At 52.8% G+C, this 27,788-nt stretch overlaps 1 protein-coding gene across 2 annotated transcripts; it reads right to left on the bottom strand.

The window, feature by feature from the left end:
• Positions 1–134: 134 nt before the first annotated feature.
• CRHR1 (corticotropin releasing hormone receptor 1) lies at positions 135–27,788 on the bottom strand. Of its 2 annotated transcripts, none has more exons than XM_076356622.1 (13): positions 27,505–27,788; positions 18,914–18,998; positions 9,728–9,847; positions 8,399–8,484; positions 7,190–7,293; positions 6,668–6,788; positions 6,245–6,398; positions 5,931–5,991; positions 4,972–5,044; positions 3,731–3,816; positions 1,782–1,917; positions 1,538–1,579; positions 135–316 (listed from the first exon to the last, which is right to left on the bottom strand). In XM_076356622.1, exons 1-13 carry the CDS (start codon positions 27,541–27,543, stop codon positions 176–178), a joined length of 1,248 nt encoding a protein of 415 aa, XP_076212737.1. In that variant the 5' UTR covers positions 27,544–27,788; the 3' UTR covers positions 135–175. The 2 variants fall into 2 exon arrangements, with proteins under 2 accessions (XP_076212737.1, XP_076212736.1); XM_076356621.1 differs by having other exon boundaries at positions 7,190–7,296.

The following is a 27,788-nucleotide window of genomic DNA, read 5'->3' on the forward strand; positions in this document are numbered from 1 at the left end:
CCCAGCAAGTGGGACAGGAGCTTCTGTAGGGTTTCCCATAGCTGCAGCGAGTTTGTGTGCCCTCTGCGAGACTGGTGGATGCAGGCAGGACCTGGGTCCTGTGCTATGCCATGTCAGGAGTCCCACGCAGCGGGGATGCCGGCTCCCCCATCTTGTACAGCAGCTTGCTCCCGGCTCAGACGGCTGTGGACTGCTTGATGCTGTGGAAGCTGACGCGGGTCGGAGAGGTGGGGATGGACATGGCCCGAGCCACGCGGGCACGGATGGAGTGCTTGTCCTGCCATCGGTGCCACCGCTTCCGTACAGCTGATCGGACCTGGGGGTGTGAGACAGAGGAGGGGACATTTAGTCACTACTCAGATGTCTGAAGTTGTTCAGAGGCACCAGCCATCCTTGTCTTTCAAGCAAAAATGCTACCGAAACCCTGCTCAGCTCCCCGGGGGCAGGGAGGGTCCCAAGAGCCCGTGTCGCCTCCCAGGGCACCCGGCCTCGTTTGATGCGATGCCAGTGAAATGCAGCCCTTGCAGCTGTGAAGAGAGATGAACCTGACCGACGGTGCCTCCGAGTGCAAAATGGAAACGAGGGAGAAATAAATCTGAGCGGGGGCTTTGAGAATAGCCAGCATCTTACACACTGCATCGGATGCTGCAAGGGGCTGGGAGAGGTGCGAGCAACAGTTGGGGAGGTTTTATGGCTTGTCTGGTTCATGCTAGTGGCATTTCTTCAACATTAATTCCACCCTACAACAGCCCAAGTGCTTTGTGTGGCAGGTAAATAGTGAAGAAATGCCTTTTCATTGACTGCAGCGTGGGTTGGCCCTGGGAGATGGGCACTGGCTGCAGGCGGCTGAGATGGCGTGGTTGGGTGAACACCAAAATCGCCAGCCAGCCCAGCTGGGATCGAGAGATAAAGGACCATGAATTGCATGGTGTGATATGCTCCTGGGTCACCAGCAGTCCCTTTTCTTCCTGCATCAATTATATATGATTTGGTAACAAAGCAAGCTTGTCTGGGGCAAACCCTCCTGAGCCAGCAAAGGTGCAAGAGCATTTGGGAGGAGGCAGAGGAAACTGCTGCCCAAATGATCGGCCTCTACTCTCACCTCCTTTGCTTTCTGCTGCCTGTGTTTTGGGTCAGAGCCCGGGACGTGCCCTCGTCCATGTGCTGGGTACCCATGTGTGTATGGGGATGACCCTAGGGAAGGATTTCCCAGGGATGGAGGGGACCCTTGGCTCTTCTGCTGCACCAAATCACACGGGTGTGCCCCCAGAGCATCTGTTCTCGGGGGTGGATTTTCCTCCTCCAAAGGAGGAGACCGACAGTAGCTGTTCCCATCTAGGCAAAACCTGTAGCTGCAGATGTGCCTGGAGCTGGAGGTAAAGCACCAACTCTGATCAGCAAACGCCTTCAGCTGGAGAATTGGGTGCCAGCACCCTCCAAGCCCTGTGCAGGGGCAGAGCCTCAGGCTGAGCTTGCGTCTGCTCGCAAGGAAGGGTGTAGACCCCCACCTTGAGCACGCCCAGCCCCTGGTGCTCACCTCGCTGTTCAGGAAGCAGTAGAAGACAGAGACGAAGAAGCCCTGGAAGGAGACAAGCAGCAGAGTCACCGCAGAGCTATGGTCAGCAGGCACCCCCAGGTTCAGGAGCTTTGGAACAACCCTGGCATTTGAGGATGCCTGGTTTTGGGAGGGGGCAGAAGCAGGGCGAGGCATCAGCCAGGATGGGCTCCTCCACATCCCTTGGTGGGGGGACTGGGATGGAAGCTAGTGCTGAGGACCATACCTGGAAGGACTCCAGAAAGGAGTTGAAGTAGATGAAGACGATCCTGGAGATCTCATCCTCTCCCGGGTTGACAAAGAACAGCATGTAGGTGATTCCCAGCAAGGGCAGCAGCACCAGCGTGGCCTTGACTGCTTTCCTGGGGAGAAAACACGGACCTGAGCTGCTGCAGTGCAGCCCTGGGCACGAGGACTCTCCCCATCCCACTCCCAGCACCAGCATGGCTGGGACTGGTCTGGCTGGGCCTGGGCAAACCAGTGACCGGGGGAGGACGGAGCGGAGTTGAGCTGTTTTCCAATGCGAACCCCAAGTCACCGGGCTGGTTTGAGCACTGGGCACCTTCTGTGGTTTCTCCATCCAGAAAAAGACAGTGGATAGTGGAGGCCTGACCTTGAGCTGGGGTGAGATGATTGCTTGTCTGATCTAAGGCTCGATTAAAAAGGAATTAAGGAGGGTAAAATAATTCACACCCTTCAACATGGGTTTATGAAAAACCTATCTCAGCTAATTAATTTGATATCTTTTCTTGATGAGATTACAAGTGCGGTCTGTGAAAAGTAATAGTGCTGATACAAGAGGAAGGATCAGGGCTTGGCATCTCATTCATTTGGATTAGGGGACAAGAACAATGCCAGGTCAACACTTTTTCTTAAAAATCCTGTTAATGGACAGATTCCAACATTAACTGAGAACAGGAAACATCATCCCTGGCAGGTCTGGGCTGGGCAGGGATGGGGCCTGGGACCTGTGCTGCATCGCTGACCTGGAGGAGAGCCACAGCCACTGACACAAACTGGCAAATGGCACGGAGGAGCTGGAAATAACGGAGGACATGAGCATCCTCAGGCTGGCAAACCATGGGACAGCACATGCACCTGTGTAGTTTCCCCAGGGGAGCAGCCATAGTAGCAGGGGATCCATCAGCTTTTTACCAAAAGCCATTGTCTAAGGTGAGCAGGAGCTCTCCAGGGCTGTCCTGTGCCTGGTTTAAGCAGGACTGCACAGTTTATAACCTACCAAACTCTCCAAGTTTTCCTGTCCCACAAAATGTTTCTGGGAAATGAAAATTTTCTTCTGCCCAAAGGTGAAAAACCTTCCCTGTCAAAATCAGGAAAATACTGGGAAACTGAAAGTCTCTCAAAATTGCTGACTGAGGCCAACCAGCCTATTTCAATAACCTTCATCTTTGCTCACCCCAAGCTGAATCATTCATCCCAGCTCAATACTCCGTGATGAGGAAAGCTGGCATTTCCCAATGATAGCATCTAAATTTTTCCATTCTCAGCTGAAAAAGTCACCCTCCACCCCAAACCTGCTTCTCTTGAGCCAGCACACAGTGAGATTCCCTGATTCCTGCCCAGAAAATGATCCAGCGAGAAGCATTGATAAAGACCAAGGTGTCTTCTCCTATTCCAGGTACTTTGGAGAGCTGCTCTGACCATGCACCTCCTAAGTTGTCTGCAAAATATTCTGCAGCAGGGAAGGGTTAAATCTTCCTGCCTCGTGCTGCCAAGAGCATTGCCTTTTCCTTGGAGCTTCATGAGGAGGTGTTTGGGGTGGCATTGATTCATTACTCCTTCCTTGCCCTTTGCTTTGCTGCCAAGCGGCAATTTAATTCTCATCTCTGTAGCAGGATTTGCAGCTCCAAGGCCGGGGAGCTAATGGAGTCCCACCAGAACCGGCTTTTGCAAAGAGACTCAGCTCCCGATGGCTCCCTTCAAAGGCAGATCCAGCCATCCACATTCTCCATCACAAAGCTCTCACTGGCCAGGATTTCTCAACAACCCCAGATGCAACGGCCACGTGTCTCCAAATAGCATTTTAGGTGCTCTTAGATGTCTCTCCATGCTCCCATCCCCTTGATACTTGGCTGATGGGGCTGTTCCTATCCCCCCTAATCATGCTAATGCCGTTTCTAGGTCTGCTTTCTGCAGGGTTGCTCACGCTCTTACCTGTACTGGATTGTCTCCGACGTGGTTGAAGCTCGGAGCTTCGTCATGAGGATTCGGACGATGTTGAACAGAAAGATGAAGTTGATCTGGAAGGAAGAGGGCTTAACGTCTGCTCCCCAGTGTTTTCGCCCATTTCCTCAGCAGAGGCAATGGGCCGTGCCAGGGGAAATGAGAATGTTTCCTCTTGAACCTGATCTATTGCAATCCATGCACTGGAACAGGACATCTGCATTTATTGTTTTTAAATTGATTAGGTTGATTTAGGAGTTTGTTCAAGGGAGCGGGGCAGGAGGGCACACCAGGAGATTGGCGAGGAAGGGCAAGCATTAGAGAAAGGGCTGAAGGTGAAAAAGTTGGTGGAAGAGGAGGAATATAAGGCGGCCAAAGGGATTTTGGGAGAGGGGCTGCCATCATGGCAAGGAGCCACTTGGCCACTCTCCCGGCTGCCGAACAGCTAATGAGGGCACGGGAAGGCAGCACTGGGAGCTGAGCACAACTGACAAATTAGAAGCGGCCTGGCTACCTGACAGGCTGGGAAATAAGAAGCAGGCTCAATTATTCAGCGAGGCTGGTTGGTGCCAGTGACTAGTACTCTCTCAGGTTTTCTCAGCGTTGGGCAAGGAGGGAGGAAAAGCTGTGGGACCTTGTGCACAGTTTTCCCCCTACAAACGCAAGCTGGACACTGGCACTGCTGCTTGTGACTTGCCACCTCTGCCCCTCGTTGTCCCTTCCCAAAACGGCAAAGCCCCAGCAAATTGTGGTCCATGTGACCCCTGGTTCAAGCATCACTGCTCAGCCAAGGGCCAGGAGCAAAGTGATGTGGATCAGGGAATGGGGTTGAGGTCCCCAGGCTGCTGTGAATGCTTGGCAAAGCACCTACCTGCACCCAAATAGTGCCAGGGCAGGGATGGAGAGACTTACTGATGCACGTGGGGCTCTGCCGATGGGAGCATCCCTATCGGAGTGAGGTCTCCAGGCTCCCTTTCTAGCCCATCCAAGCCAGCAGGATCCGTGCACGCTATTTCTCATTGTGGGTTAGGTGCGCAAATTTGCTCAAGGTGCAGTTTGGGTGCAGGGAGCTGGGCTTGCAGGGCGAGCGGCATTGCTGCTGTGGGGCAGCATAGCCAGCTGCAGCGGGGCGGTGCTGAAGGAGGGGGTGAGACCCTGTTCAGGAACAGCCTTATCCCACCTGCAGACGGGAAGGACCCTATATTTAGCAAGCAAGGTCGCTTTGCTCTTACCAGAAGCACCAGGATCATGGGGCCTTGGTAAATGTAGTCGGTATAAACTCCCGCTCGTTTCCCAAACCAGCACCTGCAAGGCAAGGACAAACGGTGTCAGGGACATCTGGTGTCGGGGACAAGCCTGCAGTGTGAGTGACCTGGATTTACTCCTGTCCTTGCACAGTCTCTGTAAGTCACCATCCATAGGGTGAAAGCACTACAACTTAAACTGCTGTAGCTACTACGGAATAGCTTCCCCAGGAACCCGGTATATGGAGGTGCCTGGGGGTTTGTGGGGGTGTTTATGGGCCCTGTATGGATGTGGGAGCTGGTTATTGTAGGATGAGCAGGGACAACCTTACACGCACACAGGTCTGGGTTGGCTCTGTCCCCAGCAAACCCTGCGGGAGCTCGCACGGGTGTATCCGTGTCCTGGGAGCACCTTGCTGGGTTTGTGCTGTGTTTGCGTGTGTAGCACAGGGCTGCTGAAGTCGGGGGGCAAAACTAGCACCGAAAAACAAGACAAGCTGCCATTCATCTAAACGGGCTCCCTTTAACTTCCCAGTCTATGTGATGAACTCTCAGGTGCCTGTTAAGTCCTCGATTAGCAAGTCTCTGTGAAAATGGCTCAGGTGGTGGTAGCTTATATCTCTGCTGGTAGATCAAATCCCAGCTCCATTTAGCAAACACATTGTAGGAGCTCTGGCTTAATCTCGCCTTTTCCCCCTTCAAAAATCTCATTTGCCCTTTGAAAAGAAAAATGCAGTGGCAGGCGGCTGCAGGCAGGGCTCGTGTGGCAGAAAGCCTAAAGTTGGGATAAAAGAAAGAATGGAAGGATATGATCTTTTTTTCCTCCCACCCTTTCCATGTACCCTGCCTCATTTCAGCCCTTCCAGGCTGCCACAGCCTCTGGCACAACTGATCTCCAGGGAACGGGGACAGAAAGGAGAATGGGGAATGAGAGCAATCAGGCTCACTTCTCGTTGTCGTAGTACAGCTTCCCGATGGCCCAGGCGACGATGATGGGAAAGGGGATACCTGCAGATGAACACACAGATGAGTCTCAGGGATGCAGCGTTGCCACAAAATTATGCTGTAACAGGGATTTTCTCACACAGGGCAAACCACCGGGTGAGATGATATGGCCGTGCAAATCCCATCCTTCTGCTCCTGGCAGCCTTTTTGCAGCTATTTGGGTGCAAGAAGAGCTGGAGCAGAGGGTGGAAGTGGGCATCATCCATCACTAAAACCCTGGGCACCTGGTGGGTGAAGGGGAAATCCTGGTACTTACACCAGCCAATGCAGATGAACATCCACTTGCGGAGCTTGTCCGTGGAGTAGGTGAGCACGATGGCTGTGTGCAGGTAGCAGCCCTCGCCGAACATCCAGAAGAAGTTGGTGACGTGGAAGTAATTGTAGGCGGCAGTGACCAAGCGGCACCAGACCTGCCGAGGGGGTTAGGAGGAGACGTGGAGGGTGAAGAGCAGAGCTCTGCGTTACAGTGGTGAAACTGATGCACAGAGCAGCACAGACCCCAGCAGAGCAATTGAACCCATGTTTCTCATAAGCCTGGGTTGTTCACCAACCACCAGGCAACCCTATTTCGGCCCTCAAGCTGCTTTTGTGGCCTCATATCTAGGACCCTCAAGCTCCCCACACACCCCAGCCACCCGGGGCCAGGCTCAGGCCAGCTGCCTGGCAGAGCTGCACCTACCACGTTGCTCTCGTGCACCTCTGGGTTCATCGTGAGCTGCACTACAAACCACGTGGCGTTGCGTAGGATGAAGGCTGTGATCAGGTTCCAGTGGATGATGTTCCTCAGGCACCGGATGCTCCTGGAGAAGAGGGGACAAGGGACCATCAGAGCATGGTGGGTGTCTGGGGGCCAGCCACGTGTGGGCTGGGGGACAGTGCTGTTTGTGGAGCTGCATGTCTTTGCTGGGACACCAAGGGTGAGCTGCTGGGGCCATGCCCTGGGTGAGGTGGGCAGGACCAAGGTCAGGAGGTGGAAGGCACCAAGGAGGACCCTCTACGTCCATAACCCAGTGCTTTAAAAAAGCAGCAGGAGGAAAATAACCCTGAGAGAGGCATAATCTCTCCAGACTAGAGAGCAACAGCCATGGGGGAGGATATGGCAAAACACAGGGGCTAGTATGTCCCCAGCCCAAGGGCTGTGGGGTGACCTCCCTGGGCTCATCCCCCCAGCAGGAGCATAGCAGTGGGTCAGGTCACTCACCGCAGGCGCATGAAGAGGACGAAGGCCATGAGGAGCGCCCCCAGTGAGACACAGTGCCCCAGGTAGTTGATGATGACAGCAATGTGGTAGTGCAGCTTGCTCTTCTTCTGGTGGGGGGAGATGGGGAGGGGGTCAGCAGCAGCCCCAGGTACCACCACAAACCCACTTCCTCCACCACATCACCTCCAAGAGCTGCACCACAAATTTTGGGCCCTTTTTCAGAAAGCAGCTGGAGCCCACCTGGTGCAGGACAGTGGAGACGGGGCTGGAAGGGGACGCAGCTGGTTGGATGGGACTAATGTGGACAGGAGAGGCACCAACCTGGCCCTGCAAAGGGCTCAGGCGTCTCACATCCTACCCATGCCAGGGCAGCTCACGGTTGCTGCCCCTACATCACCCCTGCTCAGCGCTGGGACATCCCCAACCCATCGTCTGGGGAAATCCTGATGTAATTCAGCCAAGCTCACTAGCAACATGCCATCTGATGTCTCAGTTCATTCCCCGTTGCCCTGGGGGCAGCTGAGAGGCTGGGATGAATTTGGGCAGAGGGAGCAGGGTATCTCAGGAAGGTGTGAGTGGTAATTAAATTAATTGATCACTCCTGCTGTTAGGCACTCATCCAACCTGTGAATTAGCAATTAACTGAGTGAGAAAACCATTCCTGGCAAGAAATATCAGCATCTTAAATACCAGAGGTGGTATCAACTGCAAATGAACAGCCTGTATCTCTTCTCCTCTGCTCTGAGGGGTGGCTTGGCCTACTCAGGGGCTTGTAATTCTTGGCTCCCTTTTTTTTTATCCCTTTCAGCTTCCTAAACATCTCCTTTATTTCATTGTCAGTGGGGAGGGATGGGGTTTGCACTGAGTGCTTGTGTCAGGAGGGAGCTGGACGAGGGTGGCGGGGCTGGAGGGCATGCTGATCTGCGCCCAGCAGCCCTGGGGCCAGGAGACCTCACACTGCAAATCCTCTTGGATTTTTAACAGGGAAGGAAACAGGCGTGGCTTTATTTTTGGCAGGGAATGAAAATGCAAATCAAGAAGAGGGTCATAGATGCTTCATGCAACCTTATCTCTGGGATGCTGCTGCACGCCCAGCCCCCAGCTCCCTTGGGCCATTCCTGACCTGGATGCTGTTGCCCTTCAAAACTCCATTGTCTGTCCCCTCACCCTCCTGCCAAGAGCCCGGCCAAGGGGCTACCGAGGTCCTACCTCTTCGCTGAGGATCTCCTGGCACTGGGAATAGTTGACCCGTGCTGCCCAGCTCCCATTAGCGAGGCACTCCCTGTAGCCATTATCTGAAAGAGAGGGTGCACGTCGAAGGGTTAATGGTGTATGGGGATGGGCACAAAGGTATGACCTAATGACACTAATGCAGGGGTCACTGGCATCAAGCCAGTGGCATCTTTTGCTTTGAAGCCAGCTCAGATACAACCAAGGGGTTGCAATTGCAGAACCAAAATCCTTGGAACACTTCAGACCCGCTCAAGGGCTTTCGGTCTGCCCCTCGGCACTGGGGGACCCTGACGCCTCCCACCACCAAGATGCAGTGGGAACAGCATGAGGTCGACTCTCCTTTTCCCCTCCTCTGTGCCGTTTGCTTGAGCAATCACGTGCCATCCTGCAAGTGCTGCTGCAACAGAAGCGTGAAGTTTTCGCTTCTCTCCCTGCATTAGGAGCTTTTGTCGCCTCCCAGCAAGGACGGCAAACGGGAAGGCTAATTGGGAAGGAACGGCCACGACAGCCCTGGAGCAGTCTCTGATTAGTGTCAGCAGTGGGGTGATGCCAGCACTGGGGTGATGCTGGGCTTCTGCTATTAACAGGAGAGACCGTGAGCCTCGTCAGGGCGATGGGATGGGACAGGGATGGGAATGGGTCTTAGGCAGGCACAAGTATGGATAAATGCAAAGAGACTCCTGCAGTGGCGTGAGAGGCACCACAAAGTAGGAGCCATATGCATGCCATCTTCCACTGCTGCCAAAACGTGTGGGATGGGAAAATGGATGTTTTCTACAGGAAGCAAGATGTTTCTTTCATCAAAAGCAGCACTTGGGTGGTCAGAAACTCAACTGTGTGCTAGGAATGGCTTTGGGCACTTTTCAAGTGCCTTCGCTTCATCCCCTGCTCCCAGCATGTCATTGGCAGTGACAATGCAGTCACCCGTGCTGGGAGGGGATGAGCCGCAAGGTCCCCCACTCCTTGCTCAGCTGGGGGTTGCAGACCTCTGTGCCACCTCCAGCAGCAGGGCAGGCTCACTCCTCTTTCCCTGTCCCCAAGATGGGGACATCAGCCCTCTCCCCCTTTACAGGGGCACGGCCAGGAGGACCTGTTTGTAAAGCTGCTGCTGTGAAACCACCCTCCCTGAAATTTGGGATATGAGGGCTTTTTTCTTTTTTGGTTGATGGATCCCACAGAGCATCCCAAAGAGCTCTGTACCCACAAATGTATTGTCACTCGTGCCCCGCAGCCCCTGATGCACATGGGTCTCTGAAGTCTCCCATCCCTCGTCCACCATGTCCCCACCAGTGCTGCTCGTCTTACTCGTGGTGTTGTACCGCACGCCATAGAAATATTCGGGGCAAGGGCGAGCTACCAGCTGTCCCACCGCACTCCGGGGCCAACATGTGCCGATCAGGTCTACTGAGGCATTGCACTGGGGACCTGCGGAGAAAAAGGGTAGAGGGTTAGTGGAGGTCTGTGGGTGACCATGGGCCACCTCCAGGCTGTTGAAGGGTCAAGGTTTGCCCGGAAAGCTGGGGCTGCAGTCCTGGCTGAGCCAATGGGTCGCTGCAAGTTCAGCCCCCAGAAGAGCCTCATGGCAGGCACCAAACGGGGTCTGTGCCGAGACTCCCCAAGGGCTGGTTGATCCATCCTGGCCATGACTATTGCCCTGGTCCTGTCTGAGCACCTGAGTTAGGCCCAGTTCTGGCACAAGCCTGGTTTTCTGACCTGGCTTCCCGTCAGCTTGGGGTTCCCTGGCTCTGGTCTTCCAGCCCTGCTCCTTTCTGCAACCATGACTTTGGCATCCAGCTCCACAACAGCCAGCAATAAGCCAGATTTTCTCTTTCCCAGTGGTGACTCCAGCCTGGTGCTGGTGGGACGCTCCTCAGAGCCCCTCCAACCCTCTCACACCTCCTGGCTGTAAGATCTTCCTAGCTGTTCCCGCTGGTCTCTTCCAGCCTTTCCTGGGAAGAAAACTCCAAGTCTGCTGCTGCTATTTCAGATTTCAAGCAGGACTTGTGTGCTTTTCCCAGCTACACAAGTGTGCTAACGTAGGCATTAGGTAGGCCAGATTGCAGGCTTTTTATGTATAATTTGTGTATATTTAGAACAACATGTACTGTGGCTAAATATGTCCTAGCTACATCTCAAAGTGAGGTAGGAAGCACAACGGCTGTAATAACCATGTAATACAATCCTTGACAGGCAGCAGATGGATGGGCAGCAGGCCCTGGAAGGGGCAGAGTTCAGTGCAAACCACTCCTGGGTACCAGAGATGTTTGCGCTGCCGGCGCAGAGACAGGCATTGCCATTTCCTAAGACAAAACACCCCAATTCACAGCTCTCTGGGTGCCAGAACACAGCGTTTCCTCTCCACCCGGACTCGATGGTTGTTACTTGAATGCCTTTCCTGAAACTTCCTATGGATAGATCTGGCTAAAGAGTGACCGAACAAAAAAAGCAAAATACTGTGTTATTAATATGATGAAGGTCTTAATGAGGGAATATTTGTTTTCATTGATTATCTGAAAAATTGCTTCCTTGGTTTCTTGGGATGTTCTCAGAGCAAATTTTCAGTGCAAAGAAAAGGTTTTCTTCAAACATCATTGCAATTTTCCCTTGCATTCCAAACATGTGAGCTGGGGACGCATCAGAGCGTGGTGAGCGTTACCTTCTGCCTTCCATAGCTTGTAGTGAGAAATTAATTTTAACGGTGACCTTTGCTTTTAGCTTTGCTAATGTGTATGGTTGCTGCGGCAACCTTCACTTTAAGTTAACTGTTTTAAGCCTGTATTTCTTAGGAAACAAGGTGCATTTAATCACGTGGTGTGTGCATGTCTGTGCTTATCTGCAGCCATTAGCATTTGTTGAGCTCCTTAGTTGTTTTGACCCAAATTTGACAGAGAAATAGAGGGTCACAGCAAACGAAGTCCCTGTTTAAAATTTTATGATAATATTCATCCAGGTAGAGAAAAGACAACCGGTAATTGCTTCAACTAAGGACAAAGTTAAATTGCAAGTGCTCTCCGTTAGCCACCTGGGAATCCACCCAGGTGAGAAGCTGCTTGAATATCTGGAATAGGAAAAGCTTCACTTGGAATAACCCAGCACAGAAAAATGGGGCTTGCACAGTGCTAATGCCCAGAGCAGCTCATGCAGTCGTCGAAAACCCTCCCTGTGACTGGTGGGGCTGAGCACAAACTCCATTTTCTCCTCATCCCCTCATGCCTCAGTTTCCCTCCTCCATCCCAGGGGCTGTGCTGGGGCACAGATGCAGAGTGCTCAGGGAGGACAAGCAGGAAGACTCAGTAATTAAAAGTCAGCGGAGCCAGAGAGCAGCGGCAACGGTACTCTCCATCAGTAAAACAAAACCACAGCGATGCCATTAATAACCAAACCCAAGATAGATTCATGGAAATGATGTGGTCAGGCAAAGGTGGCATCGTTCTGTTATACGTCCGCTCAAGTCTGGATTTAATATCTCCACATTTCTCCAAGGCACTTGATTTAATGCTGCTTGGCACTCCCATTAAAGCGCTATGGACACCCACCAGGTGACAAACAAAGTGGATGGGTCTTGCAGTCCCACCATGGCAGGGATGCGGGGTGAAGGTGGAGCAGCATCACCAGGAGCTCAGCCCCCTCCTCATCCCGTGGGTCGGGGTTGTGGTGTGGGGTGACATTCGGGCTTGGGGGCTGCAGTCGGGTGAGCAGAGGTCATGCTCAGCTAGGCTGTAGGAGGCTCCTGGGACTTCACCCTGTGCACAGCAGGCTTCACCCCAGCACCGCTGTAGGCAGCATTTTGAGGTCTGTCCCACCAGTTTTTAATCCAGTGGGTGGCTGTAATATTTTTTCCCGGGCTCACACTGAGAAATGCTTGATGAAGAAAAGCTGCAGAAAGCAGATGCTGTTTTTTCTGCTCTCTCTGGCATATAGAGAAGAAAAAAAATCTCCTGCTGCGGAAGGGTTAAGTAAAACAGCAAAGGTGAAGAATGCTGTGAGGGCTGCTGTGATGTTTGCCCAGCAGGACCGTCTGCTCCAGCTGCTCCCCAGTGGCACACGGCTCCCAGCATTTAGAGCACTGTTTAGCATGGAAATTATATGTGTCAGTGCTAAATGCTTTCATATCTGCTTTGTGGCCCATCCGTATTTGCAGGGGGATTATTCTCCCAGGTTCTGCAGATGTCTGCTCCAGCTTTCTCAGCACCGCTGGCTACACAGACAGTTTTAGTCTTTGTAGCTTTACAGCAAGAAAGGCCAATGAATTTCCTACCTGCACCCAATCCCCCTGATTTGGCTCCCTCCCACACAGAAACATAGCATTTGGGGTAGGAAGGAGCTGGTCCTGCTTTGAGACGGGGAATGTGGCATGGGGGAAGTCACTCAAATCCCTTCTCACCCTATTTCCTTTGGGTTGTGCTGCTTTGAAGCAATATAAAGCATTTCCCTTCTTCTGAAAAAAAAAAGTGCCTGTCCAGGGACTTACACTGAGACAACTGTATCACAATAACTGTCTCAGGATAACTATAGCAATATTCCTCCCGTTTATATGAAACATCCTTCTCCAGCCTGCTTCCGCCACTCGCAGAGGCCCCTGAGATGGCTCCAAGCTAAAGCCACACAGCTGTGTGAATCCTGGCAGGGTAAAGCTCTCCAGGCCCAGCTAATCTGCCAAAAGATTTTGAGCAAATTTGAAGAGGATGGAGCATGTTTATCCTGGGCCAGCACCACCCGATGTGTGGCCACGGTGCTCTTGAGCTGGTGCCAGGAGGTCTGAGGTGTTATTGTACCATCAAACCATTGCTAGGATGGTATGAAGAGGACTAAAGCAAAGGTTGTGCTGATATAACCGTGCTGGTAAACACGTCGTCATCTCACACTGGGCAAAGCTATGCACCAGCGCAGCATCCTAGCTTGCTGCTGTGCCCCCAGTGACACTACGGCTGCTCGAAGGGCGAAGCCTCTCCCATGCAATGCAAAGGGGTCAGGAGAGACAATGGAAATCTGAATCACAGGCTCATTCCTGTGGTTGGGAGTGATGGGGTTATTTATCTAAGGTGTCTCAGGAGGATGAGTAACAGCTGAAAGGCGTTAGCTCATATCTCTACCTGTCCTGAGCTCTTACTCAACCACAGTTATCTCTGTCCATCCCTGATGTCCTTGGCGACTGCATTGCTGCTACTGCCTCTTGAGCAGGCTGAAGCCTCTGGCTCCTTGACGGTGTCCCTGCTGCAGCATTTGCGTTTGGTAATCAGGGCCTCATCTCCACATCTAATCAAAATATACTCACTGCAGCCAGCACGCAGAAGGTCGTTTGTCCCTCCCAGGCAGCTCCACCACACTGGTGGAGCAGAAGGAGCCATTTCACACCTTATTGCCCCAAAGCAAGGGCCTTTGGGGGGGATGCTCTTATTTCAAGGCACTGATGTGCCAAGGAGGGGTGGCTCGATCCCAGCTGCAGAGCCACTCAGGTGCTAAATGCTTGAGTAACACCTTGAGGCATTGAGGGAAATGGTACTGGGAGACAATTTATGTTAAAACAGGGTTGAAATTGGGGTGGTGGAGCTGCTTGCCTTCCCTATGAGTCAGGGTTGGGTACTCAATATGGCTGGGAGCAACTGTGGTTGTCTCAAAATACTTAGATCCTTGCTCACACCCTACCTCCAGCACTGCTTTCAGTGGTGTTGGGTGTTTCTATTTATCTTTGTAAGAGTCCAGTCCTTAAAAAATCCCCAGCAATCCTCCCAAGCATTCAAGTTCCATGATCCTCAACGTAAAATAATTACACAGGCTAATTAAGCGTTATGATAGCAAAGTGTCTTTGTAATGAATTTTCGGCTTGTTGCTATTCACCATCATTGACTGTCCCCTTGGGTTTTTGCTGCTATTCTGGAGGAGAATAAATAGGAGGCACCAAACCTAGCTTCTGCCATTGGTATTCGATGCATCTGCTCAACATCGTCACTTAAGACTGATCCATGTACAGCTTCTGTGGAGCATATATATTTATTGAATATATAATGTAGTGGGTTGGGTTTGGGGCATATCTTGTTCTCCTGGTATGACCCGTAGAGTGGTTGGAGTCGTGTTATTACCAAGGGTAGCAGCAAGTGGTTTATTCCCTGGTATTGGCTGGGCTTTGCTGGTGGGTGAGCAAAGAAGCATAATCCCTCGCTGGCAGAGTTTTCCTAGCAAAGACTTCTAGCGTGGCTACAACTGAACAGAGTAGCTGGCAACGATTTTACTACATCCAGTCCAAAGTACAGTTTAACTGCTGTAGCTGCCACTCACGCTGAGATGTGCCAGGACACTGTTTCCTACCAGAAAACCTCATCACCTTCCTCCCTCCTCCACTACAATAAAATCTATGAATATAAGCAAGTTTCTATTGACATCCCTGTTTCCTAGATGATGGAGCAGAATGGCTTTATCGATACTAGTATATACTTAAAACAGTATGATTTTCCATGTCGGTGAGTTCACAATTTTTGGTTCCCAAACCTGCCCCAGTATCACTGCTCTCGCTCGGTGCTAAGTCCCTGCCAGGACTCATTGCTGCCTCTTTAGCCTCTGCTCAGCTCCTTTATTAGTATTTCTGCCTTGGTGGGAGAGATGCCAACGAGGCTGAAAGGAAAAGAGGTGCTGATGTTGTTAAATTGACCTTTATGAATTTAAATTCCAGTCTCTCCCCAGGGGAGTCAGTGAATGAATGAAACAGCAGCGGCACGAGAAGGGACTCCTGGAGCAGCATCAGTGGTTTGGGGAGCTGAGCAGGAGGGGGTGGAAATTCTCTTGGTCAAACTGTCACCCACTGCGAAACGTGTTTCCAAATCTGTCTGATAAAGTGCCTGCGAAGGAAATGCTCTCATCGCTCCCTGCTCTCCTGTGCTTCTCAGCCACAGGTTTTTGCTATATCTGGACCAACTTGATTTGCTTTATTTAAATGCAAAGCTACGCTCCCTTCCCTTCCTTGAAAAAACCTCCAGTTAAAAAAAAAGACTTTTCTATTCAGTTCTGCCTAGCATTGGTATCATTTTCCTTTGCTTTAGGTGAACTTGCAGTGGTAGGAAACATTTCTTCCCTGGGAAGGAATCAGCTGTGCTTCCCTCTCTCTCCTGAGCACACACAGGGATTGAGGATAACAATTTGTTATGATAACAGTTTAATGGCTTAAAGGAGTGAATCGTGCAGTCAGGACCGGCCAGGGCTATTAGCAATTGGGTGCCAGCTCCTTGGGCTGATCCAAGTTTGAATGCTACAAACGGCAAAACGACGCTGCGAGTGCTCCAAGCTCGCTCTGCTCGAGTGCTTTCTGCTGGGCTGCTTTGGAAAAACCTCATCTATTAATTAGGAAGAGGCTTTCCCATCTGCTCAGATTCCCCCTTCCTTCCCCAGGGAAGTGCCACGATGGGAAGCGGAGCTGCAGGGGGATGCTTCGCCCTGATGGGTGAAATGACCTTGTGCCCCCCCGGCAGGCTTCGTGGCAGGGCAAGGTGGGAAGCAGCTGGGCACAGGCCCCGGGTAGCTGAAATCATCAGGAAGACAAATTCGCGGCCCGAGGCAATCTGTAGGCTGGGAGCCCTTGGGACAGGCACCATGGACAAGGGATGCTGATCTTCGCTGCATTCCTTTTCAAGCCTAATCTGGGAATTTCTTGGCTTCCAGATGTTTGGGGGTGCAGCCAACCTGACTTTCCTAGTGCATGACATTGACCTCAAGTCCAGCCTGATATGGTTTCTGCCTGGAGGAGAAAATATTCACTGCTACTGAGGAAAGCAGCCTTTCTGATGGGGTGGCCAATTGTGTGTGGATGCCCATGTGTCCCAGCACTGGCCAGAATCAGGGGCTCACCGAGAAGTATTTTTGACGGATACCTAAAATATCAGGTTGGACCATCACACCCGTGCAGAGAGCCTGAATGCCAAGGGACATCGCCCTGCGTTGGGGACAGGGTGCTTAGAGGGAGACAGGTAAATCAATGCTGATAAGAGGGCAGGACAAGGGAGCTCTGTGGGACTCAGCTGCTCCTCTTCCTGGGATGAGGGTTTGCTTGCAACACCTGCACTCCACGAGCCTGGTGAGCATCACCCTGGGTCTGTCTCCACCACACTGCTGTGAGCAGAGATCTTTCCAGCTTGGTGCATGCACCTTGGAGAGCGCTGGCACCCTGGTGATATCACTGTTCAGCCATGCATCCTCATTAAAAAGTACGAGATTAAACAATGAAGGGACCGGTGACCTGAGAGAGGAGGAGAGCCCACGCTGGGCTATTTTTCAGAGGAGGGATGCTGCACACAGGCACGAGGCAGGGCCCCTCTGTGCATCCAACTGATGCCCTGCCGAGCCGCGTGCTGGAGGACCACTGGGCTCGTGTTATCGGCATGTGCCATTTCCCAAGGGTTATGCAGACATTAACAAATTAAATCTTACGGCCTTGCTGCAATTCTCGTTATCATCATCCTAACAACTCTCCATGTTAAATAGCCTCAAAACAAAGTTTCCAGTTTTGTAAATATCCCTCCCTAGGAATCGCTGCCTGAATCAGGCAGGGCTTAAATGGACCCTAAGGATGAGGGCTGGCGCTGAGCTCCACTTACCAAGCAGAAGATATAAGACAATTAGTTTCATCCCTACCTCTTGTTCTAAGCCCCCTCCTCAAGCTGGAAGCGGCTCTCACATGCACCAGCCCCATCCCAAATTAATGAGTCTTAGGGATGACAGGTCGGATGCGTGGATGTGCTGGAGATTTTGCAAATCTGAAAACTGACAAGTTGTGCTCCCCTGTCCCAGGGTGATGGGCACTGAGGTACACTAAATCCTGCTTGGATTCACGCTAATGAATCCCTACTGAGCAAAGCCCAATCCTTGCAGAAAGCAGCACTCACCGCTTGAGGGTGGCGGCGATTGCAGGGCATATCCATCAGCAAAGCCATAGCAGAAATTCTCCCCCCTCTCTGCCCTCTCCCCTACGCTCAGGAGGTTCCAGCGGTGGGTGGCAAAGGCCATGACACTGGGCACGAGGAGGCTCTGGGACTTGCCTGCTGCCCTGGGTCGTGCCACCAGCTGGTCCGGGTATCGCAAGAGGGCCCTGCGGTGCTTGGCTGGTGCTTCTGTGGGTCAGAGCCCACAGAGCTGGGCACATGTTGCACCAGGTGAGGTGAGTAAGAAGAAAACAAATGGAATTTATCACAGCCTAACATGGCCAAGGACAACCACCTTGCTGAGCAGAGTGATGAAACCTTCAGGGAGCAAAGCACATGAGTGATGACCAGGTTTCTTGTCTGCACTGTATCCAGGCCAGAGACACACAGGCATTTCCATTTCCACTGGCAGCCTTGCTCTCCCTCGGCTTTCTGCCTCCATTTCTTGGGCTGGGGATGCTCTGGGGATGCTCCTTGCAGGGCCGTTGGTGGCCTGGGCTCAGCCAGGCACTGAATCAGCTAGTGCCAAGCTGTAATTTTTTTAAGAAGGAGTTTTTAATGCTGCTGTTAATGGGAGCCGGGTGGCGGGTAGCCATCCATCAGTGCTGGGCCTCTGCGGCCATCCGTCACCCTGATGGAGAGAGCTGCTCTGAGCAGCAGGGACCGGGGCAAGTCAGGCAATTGCTTGGTGCCTGCTCTGGTCTTCATTCAATCATGGGAAAATGAACTCTGCAGCATCCCTGAGCTGGGGAGGACTTTTCTCTTTGTCCCTGTGAGCTCCTCTCCTCTCCCCTCCCTCAGCCACCTTTCCTCCCCCAAAACCTGTCACTGAACCAGACCTGTCACTGCTGAGGTGACATCCAAGTCACGCTTTGAATATAGGCTAAAAGCCAGTTTTGGCACAAACACATCTTGGGCCTGACCTGGTTGGATGCAAACCCATGTACGGGTGTTGAGTAGGAGTGAGCTGCCCATGACCCTGCTGGTGTCACCCAGCTCTGCTGAGCCAGCCCTGGCCATGGCCACGTCCCCAGAAGCTCCTCGTGGCTGGTGGCATCCCGAAGTGCTCAGTGGCACACATCTAGGAGTGCTGGGGCACAGAGCGTGGCTGAGCCCTGAGCAAATGGTGGTCACACTGCACTGGTGATGTGGTGTCTGCAGAAAGTCACAACCTCCAGTTGTCACCCCTGGGCAGGGGGATGGCAGAGGGGGATGGACATAGGGGACAAAGGTCCTGGTGTCCCTGGGCATGGCAGAAAACGGGCAGTGTGGGAGCAGGGGCAGGGCAGATGTCTCTTTGCCCACCTCCCCCTCGAGCCCAGCCCAACAGACATTTATTTTCTCTATTTTTAGCTCTCCTGAGCTCTGCATCTTCTACCTGCCTCAACTGTTACCCTGCAAAGAGGCTGCTGCAGCAGCCAGCATGGGGCTGCAACACAGCCTCAGCACATCCCACCTCCCCCCAAAAAGGAGCTGGGCAGCTGCAGATCAGCCTGGAGACACCCCCTACCCCCTCTTCCAGCCATCCCTGCCAGCAGGGTCCCCTGGGGATGCCTAGGGTGGGCTGGGGATGCAGGGCACTCACCCGTGTGGTTTGTGACAGGCGGCAGGCTCTCGCAGTACTGCTCTTGGATGGAGGCTGCAACTGGGCTATCCCAGAGGAGAAATGCCTGCACGGGGAGAGAGCAGACCACAGGCAGGGTTATATGTGCAATATGCTGCTTCCCCAGCCCCCGATCCCTCCTTGGACGTGGCAGCAGGTGGGTCAGATCTGAGCTTGTCCACGTCTTGGTGGATGCCACCCCCAAAGCTGCACGATGGACATGTACCCATTTGCAGGACAGGTTTCCTAGCCCAGAGGAGCTGGGCTTATCCAGCCTGGTGCTGCGAGACTGACGCTCTCTGTTCTGTTTCCCACCCACCGATCCTCTCCTGCCCCAAATATCCCCCTCGGCAAACCATACTGCAGCCCTGCACAGCCCCTGCCAGGCCATGGAGCTTCTGCTATTTAGCAGTTTAATCAACACTTTTAGTTTTAGCATCTTTGCATCCTGAGAGCAGACGGGGGAAACATGATAAGCCTGACACCACGCTCAGATTTTCAATACCTTATTAAAATCGCAGCCTTGTAAGCTGTCAGCGGGAAGATGTTAATACACGTCCTTAAGGAGATCTGATCCACAGTCAACCGGGTCTGGCTAAAGCCTTTTCTCAAGGAGAAGGGCTTGTCTGCAGGCACTGCCATTCCCATTGCATTGGGAAGCATTGACCAGGATCTATCCCATCCTTTCTCCAGAGCAGCCCCCGGGCGGCTCTGCAGCTCCTCTGGAAGTGAAAACCATCGACTCCATCTACATGGGGAACTATTTTGGAAAAGCTACTTCTGAATTATGGTGTCTTTGCAGGAGTTTGGGGACACTAAAACTGAGAAAGGCAATTGCAAGTGGAAGACGGCAGAGGGATGGTGCTGACCCAAGGCTCACCAGGGAGGCAGATGGGGCAAGGAGGGAACCTGCTGTTTTGCAAAACACACAGGTTTCTACCAGAGCAGCTGCCCATTTTCTCCTCCAGCTCAGAGAGGGTGACATGGTGACACGGGCTGATCCCCTCTGCTCAGGGGACAGATGCTGACGATGGATGAGGCATAACTCCACTTCCCTCACCCCAAGCCTGCCCTGCAAGGACTGACCAAACCCCTTGGAGGAAAGCTCACTGCTGACTGATTGAACGACAGAGCCGTGCCCCGAAATACAAGCACATGCAGATCCCTTGGGAAACTCAAACCTGAGCCTGGAGGCAGGAAAGGCTGCAGTCTCCTCTGCTTCCATACAAGCTCCCAGCTCCCCAGGGCGGTGGGCTCGGACACCGTCCTGTGCTGAGCCAATACAATGAACAACAACCTCTGTCTTCCCCACCAGCTAGGCTGGTCCCTAGTGCCTGACCTCCCTTCTCGAGTGCAATTTACCTTCAAAACTGCTCTGGCTAGGGAGGACATGATCCTCTGCTTGCCCTTTAGCCATATAAACACTGGCTGCTCTTGCTGGCACACCCAGCAATCCCCTGCGCCTTACCAAAGCAGCAGCAGGATTTATTCAGACACGGAGGCAAGCTCAGCACCCACTTGCTCTTTTCCAAACAACTATTTACTGCCTTGGGAAGCTGGTTTTGACAGCGAGAGAGATGTCAGGCAGACGTATAAATGGAGCTGAGTATAGCTTCCTTGTTATGACTACTCCAGATGGCACAGGGGATCCGGCAGCTAAACCCTGCCCTGAGAGCGGGTGCTGCGTGGGGCTCCCATTGTGCAGGTCCTGCAGGAGCCGGGCACCTCCTGGGTCTCTTTGCCAAAGGCTGAGACCACCCAAACTCCAGAAATGGGCTAAGTGGGGTGTTGTGGGGTCAGCTCCCCTCTCTGTTGATGCCCGCAGCTGGTGCCCGCCGGACCTGGTGGCTCTTTGTACGGGCAGCTGGGACAAAAGAGTTCCTCCCAAAAGGGGCCGGGATGGTTTGCCTACCTGAACAGGCTCTCAAGTGTTAATTGGATGTGTTTCTCCTAATTGCAGCCTGCCCCAGCTTGGCAGTGCCCGTTCTCCTTCCAGACACAGGGAGAGGTCTTGGCACTGAGCAGCAACATGGACCAAACTACAGCTAGAGGTGTGTATGGATGGAGTGCAGTCTCTGGCTCTTTGCAGGCTTTGTAAATGAGCTGAAACCGCTACAGAAGGAAGAAAGAAGGAAAAAAAAGTTTCCCCCAAACACAACAAACCCTAACAGCTTTTTTACCAGGCTCTGAGTCTTGTCTCACTGCAATGTGGCCAATGCTCTCAACAGGCAGAGGTTTTTTCCCGCTCCTGTCAGCCCCAGCTCGAGGGGGATAAGCTGGGGAAGGCGGCAGCTCCAGGTGGATTTGCACAAGCCAAAAGCATCCCGATCTGGTACCCTGACAGGCGGTCTCTCTTCCATGTTTTGTCCTGCGAGGGTTACTTTAACCCCTCCCCAGGCTTTGCAGAGAGACTAGGTCAAAGCTCTGTCCTTGAAGAGCTTCGCCTGCCAGGGCATTGCTGCCGTAAGATGCCACATGGTGCCCAGCAGGTCCCAGCCTGGCCGGGTTGGAGCCAAGCATACCTCAACAGCCCCGAAACGGCGGTGGGTCATGCTCAGGCCAGAGATGGGCTGTGTCCCTCTGCCTTTCCGGCCCTGCTTTGACATAGGCTACGGCAAATCGTGCTCTGCAGCGAAGAACACCTCTGCGACCTCTCTCAGATTGCCAAAATCCCAGAGAGGTTCAGCTGAGCGTTCAGCTGCATGGGGAAAGAAAAACAATCTGCTTTTCTAGAAACAGCCGCTTCGCACGGAGGTCCCAGTCAGCCGGGAAGTTGCTCCCATGGGGATGATGGTTCTGCTGGGAGCTGCACGGGCCCCATGAGGCCCCACACTGGCAGCAGCTTCTCCTCCATCAGGAGCCACCAATGGCTCCATTGCTGTCGCCTCAGCATCCACCCAGCTCCCTTCCAGGCTCTGCTAATGTCTCCATTTTACACATTGGGAGGCATCGCAGCAGATGCCGATGGCGCAGGGTTAGCCTCGGACCTCACGGAGCAGCACGCTCCTTCCTTTCGCCCCCACATTTTCTGCAGAGGGATCAGCCGGCCCCCACCAGTCCTCACGGCACGGCTCAGACACCAAAACCTGACGCTGCTCCAGTGTTTACTGCATCCCATACACGGCAAACACCAGCTGCAGTCAGTGTCCCACCACCCACCGAGTCAAGGATGTCCCAGAAGGGAAACTGAGGTACTGAGTACCGCTTGCCTAAAGTCGCTCAGGCTGTGCTGCACCACGTGGGGCAGGCTGCTTCTATCCGGACCCACCGCTGTGCCCTGATGCGATGCCATGATCCAATGAGTTTTTTGGAGCCCACAAGGGGCACGGGGTGGCCGGTCCCCTGGGCCGGGAGATGCAGCGCAGCGGGCTGAGATGGTGTCAGCTCTTCAGCACGAGGAGGCTGGGGGGTCTCACTGCTGGTATGGGTGTGAGCAGCAAAATTACACACACACACACACAAACACACGGCATCAATCTCTCTGACCTGCCACTGACCTAGCAGCAAAATTCAATTAATAACAATTAGGAATTAATGTCCCCCTGCAGTGCTTTCCCTCTCCAAAGCAATCCACAGATATTAATTAATATATTCACATCTGAGTCAAACATCAACCCCCCTGCCCTGTACTACCCAGAGACAGACTTGTCCCCCCTTGATATCTTATTGCCTCAAACAAGATTGGATCTGCGTGGCAGGAAGGGCTGACAGCTCTGAGCAGCGAGATAGATGGCTTGTCCCTAATTAGCAATCTAAGATGGGGCTTGGGTTTTCCACTGCCTACAGGGCTGTAATTGGAGAGCGGAGCGATTAGCAGGATGAAGCAGTTCGAGCCAGTGGCTTTGCACAAAGCTGGAGAGGTCAGCGGGACTGATGGATGGTGATGGCCACTGAGACCCCCCTGGGTCAGCACCAGCCACCCTGGAGATGTCCTTGCTGTAGGGACCTTTCTCACCTCTTGGTTCTGCTCCCCAGCTTGGCTGGGCTTGCTGCCCCCTGAGACACTTGATGTGGAAGAAGAAAGCCCTCCTAGGACACACGGGCAGGGGAAGGGCTGAGCACAGTCTCTCTGTCCTGGACCTTTGCTGAGGTTCCCCAGGGTGTCAGGCTGGGATCGAGCCTGCTCTTAGCCCTGAGCCTGCAGGAAAAGGTGCCAGACTTTGGGTGTTAAATACAGCGAGAGTTAAAGGAGCTGGATGCCAACCTCGGACGGCAGAGCAACATCAGCGGTGCGGGAAGGGAGGGCAGGGAGCAGCACATCTTGCCAACACCGCAGCCATATGCTGGAGATGGCCTTGAAAAGCCTGACCGAAAGAGCTGCCCCCTCAAATGTGCTTGGAGGTGGCCACGGTGCCTCCAGCCCCTGCTGCCCAGCCCTCCCTGTCCCCTGCCTTCACTCCGCTGTGGGGGATCTCCTTACCCTTGTCTCCTCTGACTTCCAGGCACCATCTTCTGCAGCTGGTGAGCTTCTTACCACCTCCACCTTGAGGGCTCTCACTTGGAAAAGTCCCATCCCCAGTCCAAGTCTCGAATGAAACACCCAGGGAGCATGTGGCCCGTAAAAGACCCCCTCTCCAACCCCTTGCCTTAGCCCTGACAGTGACCTGCTTTCCCACCCCCTGAGTTCAAGGTTTCTCCGAGACCCCCACTTTATTAACGAGCACCCCGGTGCTCCTTCACTTGCTTTCGTGCAAAGCCACATCAGAAGCCCTGCTAGCATCAAGGCATCAAGGCAAAGCGCAGGCAGCAGACCGAGGCTCAAAGCAAGAACCACAGGGGGATTTTCTGTGGCTGACGTTACTCGGGGGGAAGAGCAGGCAGCAAGAATGCCTCCATCTGGCATTAAAATCTGTGAATTTATGAATTTAGCCATATCAGAGGGCCAGCCCCTGTCATTGTGTAGACAGAGGCTTTGGTGTGAGCATTTATTCTGTTTGGAGTCTCCCTCTGAGTGTGCTGGATGCAGACCCTAACAAAAGAATATCAATCAGGGCTAAATGAATGCCTTGTAAAACCTGATTTATGAGCAATTAAAGGTTTTCCTGGATTAAGCTCTGGTCTCTCTCGCTTGCCATAAATAATTCTGACTTCATTTATCTATCAAAAGGGGCACGGACTTTTGGGGACAGGTGAAAAAAAGAATAATGGCATTCGCATAGAGGAAGCTAAAGGCACAAACAAGCTGGGGAAGCGGACACCGCGTGAATCAAAGCAGCTCCTACAGCATCTGGATTTGCCAGAGCAAAGGCTGCTAAAGAAGAGTTGGAGTGATGGACACAAGCACACGAGACGGCTGTTTTTCTAAGGTGGTTGTATTAAACTCTCCTGCAGATTGTACACGTGGGACCTGTGTGCATTCACAGATATTTTCATTTTGGGCTTGGAGATTTGTTTTCCCCAGCTGCCTCCCAAGACTCACATCTCGGCTGCCCCAAGCCTCCTTCACCCATCACCTTTTTAGGGTCATACCCTGGGCTGGACATCCACCATTTAATTCACCTATCATTTTCCTCCAGTTTTTCTGCATTCGCACCTAGGGAAAGCTTGGCCACACCAAAGCTACATCTGCCATTGCCTTTCCAGGGCGAATAGTACAGGATTTCAGGGTGGAAGAGGGACTATGATCTGCAAAAGGCCAACACCTTTTGCCCTCTGCCATCGGAACGGAGGCGATTGCTTCTGGGTGGGTGACTCATTAATAAAGCAGGACACTGCAGAGAAGGAGGGTCTCTTCTATTAGCTCAAAATACAGTCGGGGTAAAAAGGAGAAACAACAGATGGGCTTCTGGGTATATTATACCATCTTCAGAAAGAGCCACCCGCTCATGAGTGACAGCTCTCAAGCATTGGACAACGGCTCCTGGGCTCTGTTTGTTGAGGGAACCCCATGCTAATGATTTTGTGCTTTCCTTTGGGTCCAAATACTGTTCTCCAAGATAGAACCACAGATGCAGCCTCTCTAAATGCTGTGGACTCGGACCTCAGCTTGAGCTTGTCGCTCACAACAAACTTCTGAGCCAGCCCTGTGCAGGATTTCTGGTGAGCAGAGCTATATTTCAGGGCAGGGTTGAGCCGGCTGTGCAGGCTATTCTCATCGTGTTTCTATGTGTTCATCCTATGGCAATAGAGCAGCTATTCTGGGAACAGGCTGTGCCATTTCCATTCACTTCTTCACTGGAGATGCGAAACCACGGAGATGATTTCATACACACTGAATCAACTCCGGCTTTTAAGGAAAGCGAGGACTGGAAGAGATCCCCAGGGTCAGCGTGTCCTGCTACTGCAGCTCCGCGTCTTATGCAAGGATTTGAGCAGCAAAGGGGTAGGGGGCTGGTTTTTGGGCTTATTGCTGCTGGAGCTGATCAAGGGAGAGGGGAAACTACCCCACCCCCAGCATCAAACTCTGTTTTTTCACAAAATGCTTTTGCAAACAGTTTTATCAGCCCCAGAAATGTCATCAGTTGCTGACAAAGCTGCAGGTGAACTGTTTCTTTTTAACCACTTGTTTAGTTTGTTTAAATGACTTGCAGGGTGCCAGAGAGCATTTTGCAGCAAGTTTGGCTGCCTGTCTCCTGGTCTGTCTGTCCGACCCCCTGAGGGATGTCTACCCAGGAAGGCAAGGTGGACAAATCAATGCTAAACTGGAGCTGCTCGCCAGATGCGTGGGGAACACTGTAGCTGTGCCAGCCCAGGGATCTGCAGGTTGCAAAATTCGCCCAAGCAGGGGAGATTCGCCCCTGCTGAGCTATCCGTTACAGCTGGACCGCTGCGGGTCTCTGTACTCGCAGGCTGGACGCTGCTGTGGGTACGCGTGGCTGCAGGGACGCGCTCACTAAAGGCTGGAGTTTCATGGTCCTTTAGCCCATGCTGTCCCCAGGAGAGGGTTGGGATTGTGCTGGAAAAGGGTCTGAATTTTGAATGCATATATTTATAAGAAAATGTAGTTTGACTGCAAAGGGGTGTTTTGTAGATTGGGTGTTTCTTTTTGGAGCTAGCTGGGAGAGACTTCTCTTTGCTTGGGCTGGTTTTCGTGACCCCTTCCTGGTCCCAGCCCCAATACAGGAGTGGTTTTGCTCTCAAACTCTGGAAGCTTTTTGAGGATTTGGCCTCCCGTCTTCAGAAGGAGACCATCCTTGGGGAACACCTAGGGATGGCTAGGGAAACCCCTGCGCCTGAGGAGGTTTGGCAGAGGATGGGACCTGTGTCTCAGCACCTTTGGGCTTTTTTTCTGTCCCCTTTTTTCTCACACAGTAGCTATCGAGAGCTGTCATGCTGACTTGGCTGTGCCCATCTGAGACCCTGCCCCTATTGCACCAGGTCTGTGGCTTTGCCAACAGTGTCCCCACATATTGGTCAAGGAGGACCTGGGCTGGGGGGGGAAGAGATCCTGCCCTGTCTCACCTTCATTTCTTACATTGGAACCAAACAAAACCTGAACCGGGGAATATAACCGCAGAAGAGCTCCTATAAAATGGGATTAGGGGTGTGCAGTTATAGGAGAAAGCAGCTGCTCAGAAGAGGAGCTTTTAAAAGCAACACCGACTCGGCAAGGAGGTCGCCTGGCGCATATTAGCTCTTCTCATCGCTTAGGTGAGAACTTTCCTATCCCAAAGGTGCAGCTAAATACTCCTCCCTGCTCTTACCGCCGGTGATGCATGGTGAGAAACCAGCCCGCGGTGTACGAACCGCAATGGTGCTAACGGGGAGGGCTGACCCTCTGCTTTTTCTGCCGTTTTAACTCTGCAGTCACAACTGGGCCACTGAGACAGCATTTTGCAGAGCGCCAGGCAATTTTTTTCTTTTAACCCTCTTGACACAGAGGTTTAATCAAAAACCTGATCGTTTTGTTCAACTGCCTACATACGTTTGTAATGTTCAAGATTTCACTGGAAACCTTTTCGTCTCCTCGTTTCCCCAGGGTTTGGGATTTAAACATGCTTTTGGCTGGGAACATTTCCTTTCTTGATGAGCCCTCTGGGAGGAGGAATATTGCTTCTGACAAAGCATTTGCATTTTGTGCAGAGCTGCAAAATTAGCAGTGGCTACAGTTCCACAGTGAGCAATTTAGAGAGGAAAGTCTTGTGCTTTGCGGGTGGGGGGAAAAGGAGAGGTTTCTTTAGAAACTCAATTAAGGGGGGTACAATTAGGCATTGCATTTGCGTTGTCCCCATCCATCACACCCCCAGAGCAGCCGCCCCCTCCCAGCAGCCTAAGGGAAACTGGTGGCAGCTGGTTTCACTGGGAGGTGCGAGGCGGGGAGCTGCTGGGAGAGCTGGGCTGTGCTTGGGAGGACCTGGCTGCAAGTCTCCCCCCCTTTAATGATCCTTTCACTCACTCCAGCCCCCTCCCCGCTAGTTTTTGGGCATTGTGAGCTCTTGCCAAGCCCCCCGTGCCTCGACTGGAGGAATTCTCCCGAGGGCTCTTTGTGTAGCTGTTTCTCCTTTTACTTTTCTCTTCCTTCAAAGAAATGGAAAAGTCATTGTGGAGAAAGCAAGCGGTGCAGGGTGCGGAGGGGTCATGGGGAGGAAGGCAGAAGGGCCCTTCTGGGAGAAGAGGACTTAAAAGCATCTTACCTGCAGGAGGAGGAGGGCAGGACGTAGGCTGGGCACCATCCTTAACCCCCACTGCGCCCAGCTCTCCGGGGCATGGTTGGCAGCGGTCCCCACTCCTGCTGGGCTGCTTCTGCTGTCGGGGATAAAATCCTCTGAGCTTCGTGCAAAGGACCGTGTCCGGGTCCTGGCAGGGCTGCACGGAGGTGGGCAGGTACCTTTCACCCTCCCCTTTGCTCAGCAACCCGCTCCTGCCTTTTATAACCTCCTTCAGAGCCGGTCCTCTGGCTTCCCACCTTCCAGCTCGC

Source organism: Aptenodytes patagonicus, chromosome 20 (genome assembly GCF_965638725.1).
Source record: "Aptenodytes patagonicus chromosome 20, bAptPat1.pri.cur, whole genome shotgun sequence".
Taxonomy (NCBI): Eukaryota; Metazoa; Chordata; class Aves; order Sphenisciformes; family Spheniscidae; genus Aptenodytes; species Aptenodytes patagonicus.

What these genes read in the sequence shown, in the direction of transcription:
- CRHR1 (XM_076356621.1), bottom strand. Translation starts at nt 27,543, where the DNA reads ATGGTGCCCAGCCTACGTCCTGCCCTCCTCCTCCTGCAG. An exon ending in GTCCTCTTCATGCGCCTGCG is followed by an intron (nt 6,789 to 7,189) that starts GTGAGTGACCTG and finishes CCTCTTCTCCAG; the next exon opens with GAGCATCCGGTGCCTGAGGA. An exon ending in CCTTTCTGGAGTCCTTCCAG is followed by an intron (nt 1,580 to 1,781) that starts GTATGGTCCTCA and finishes GTCTCCTTCCAG; the next exon opens with GGCTTCTTCGTCTCTGTCTT.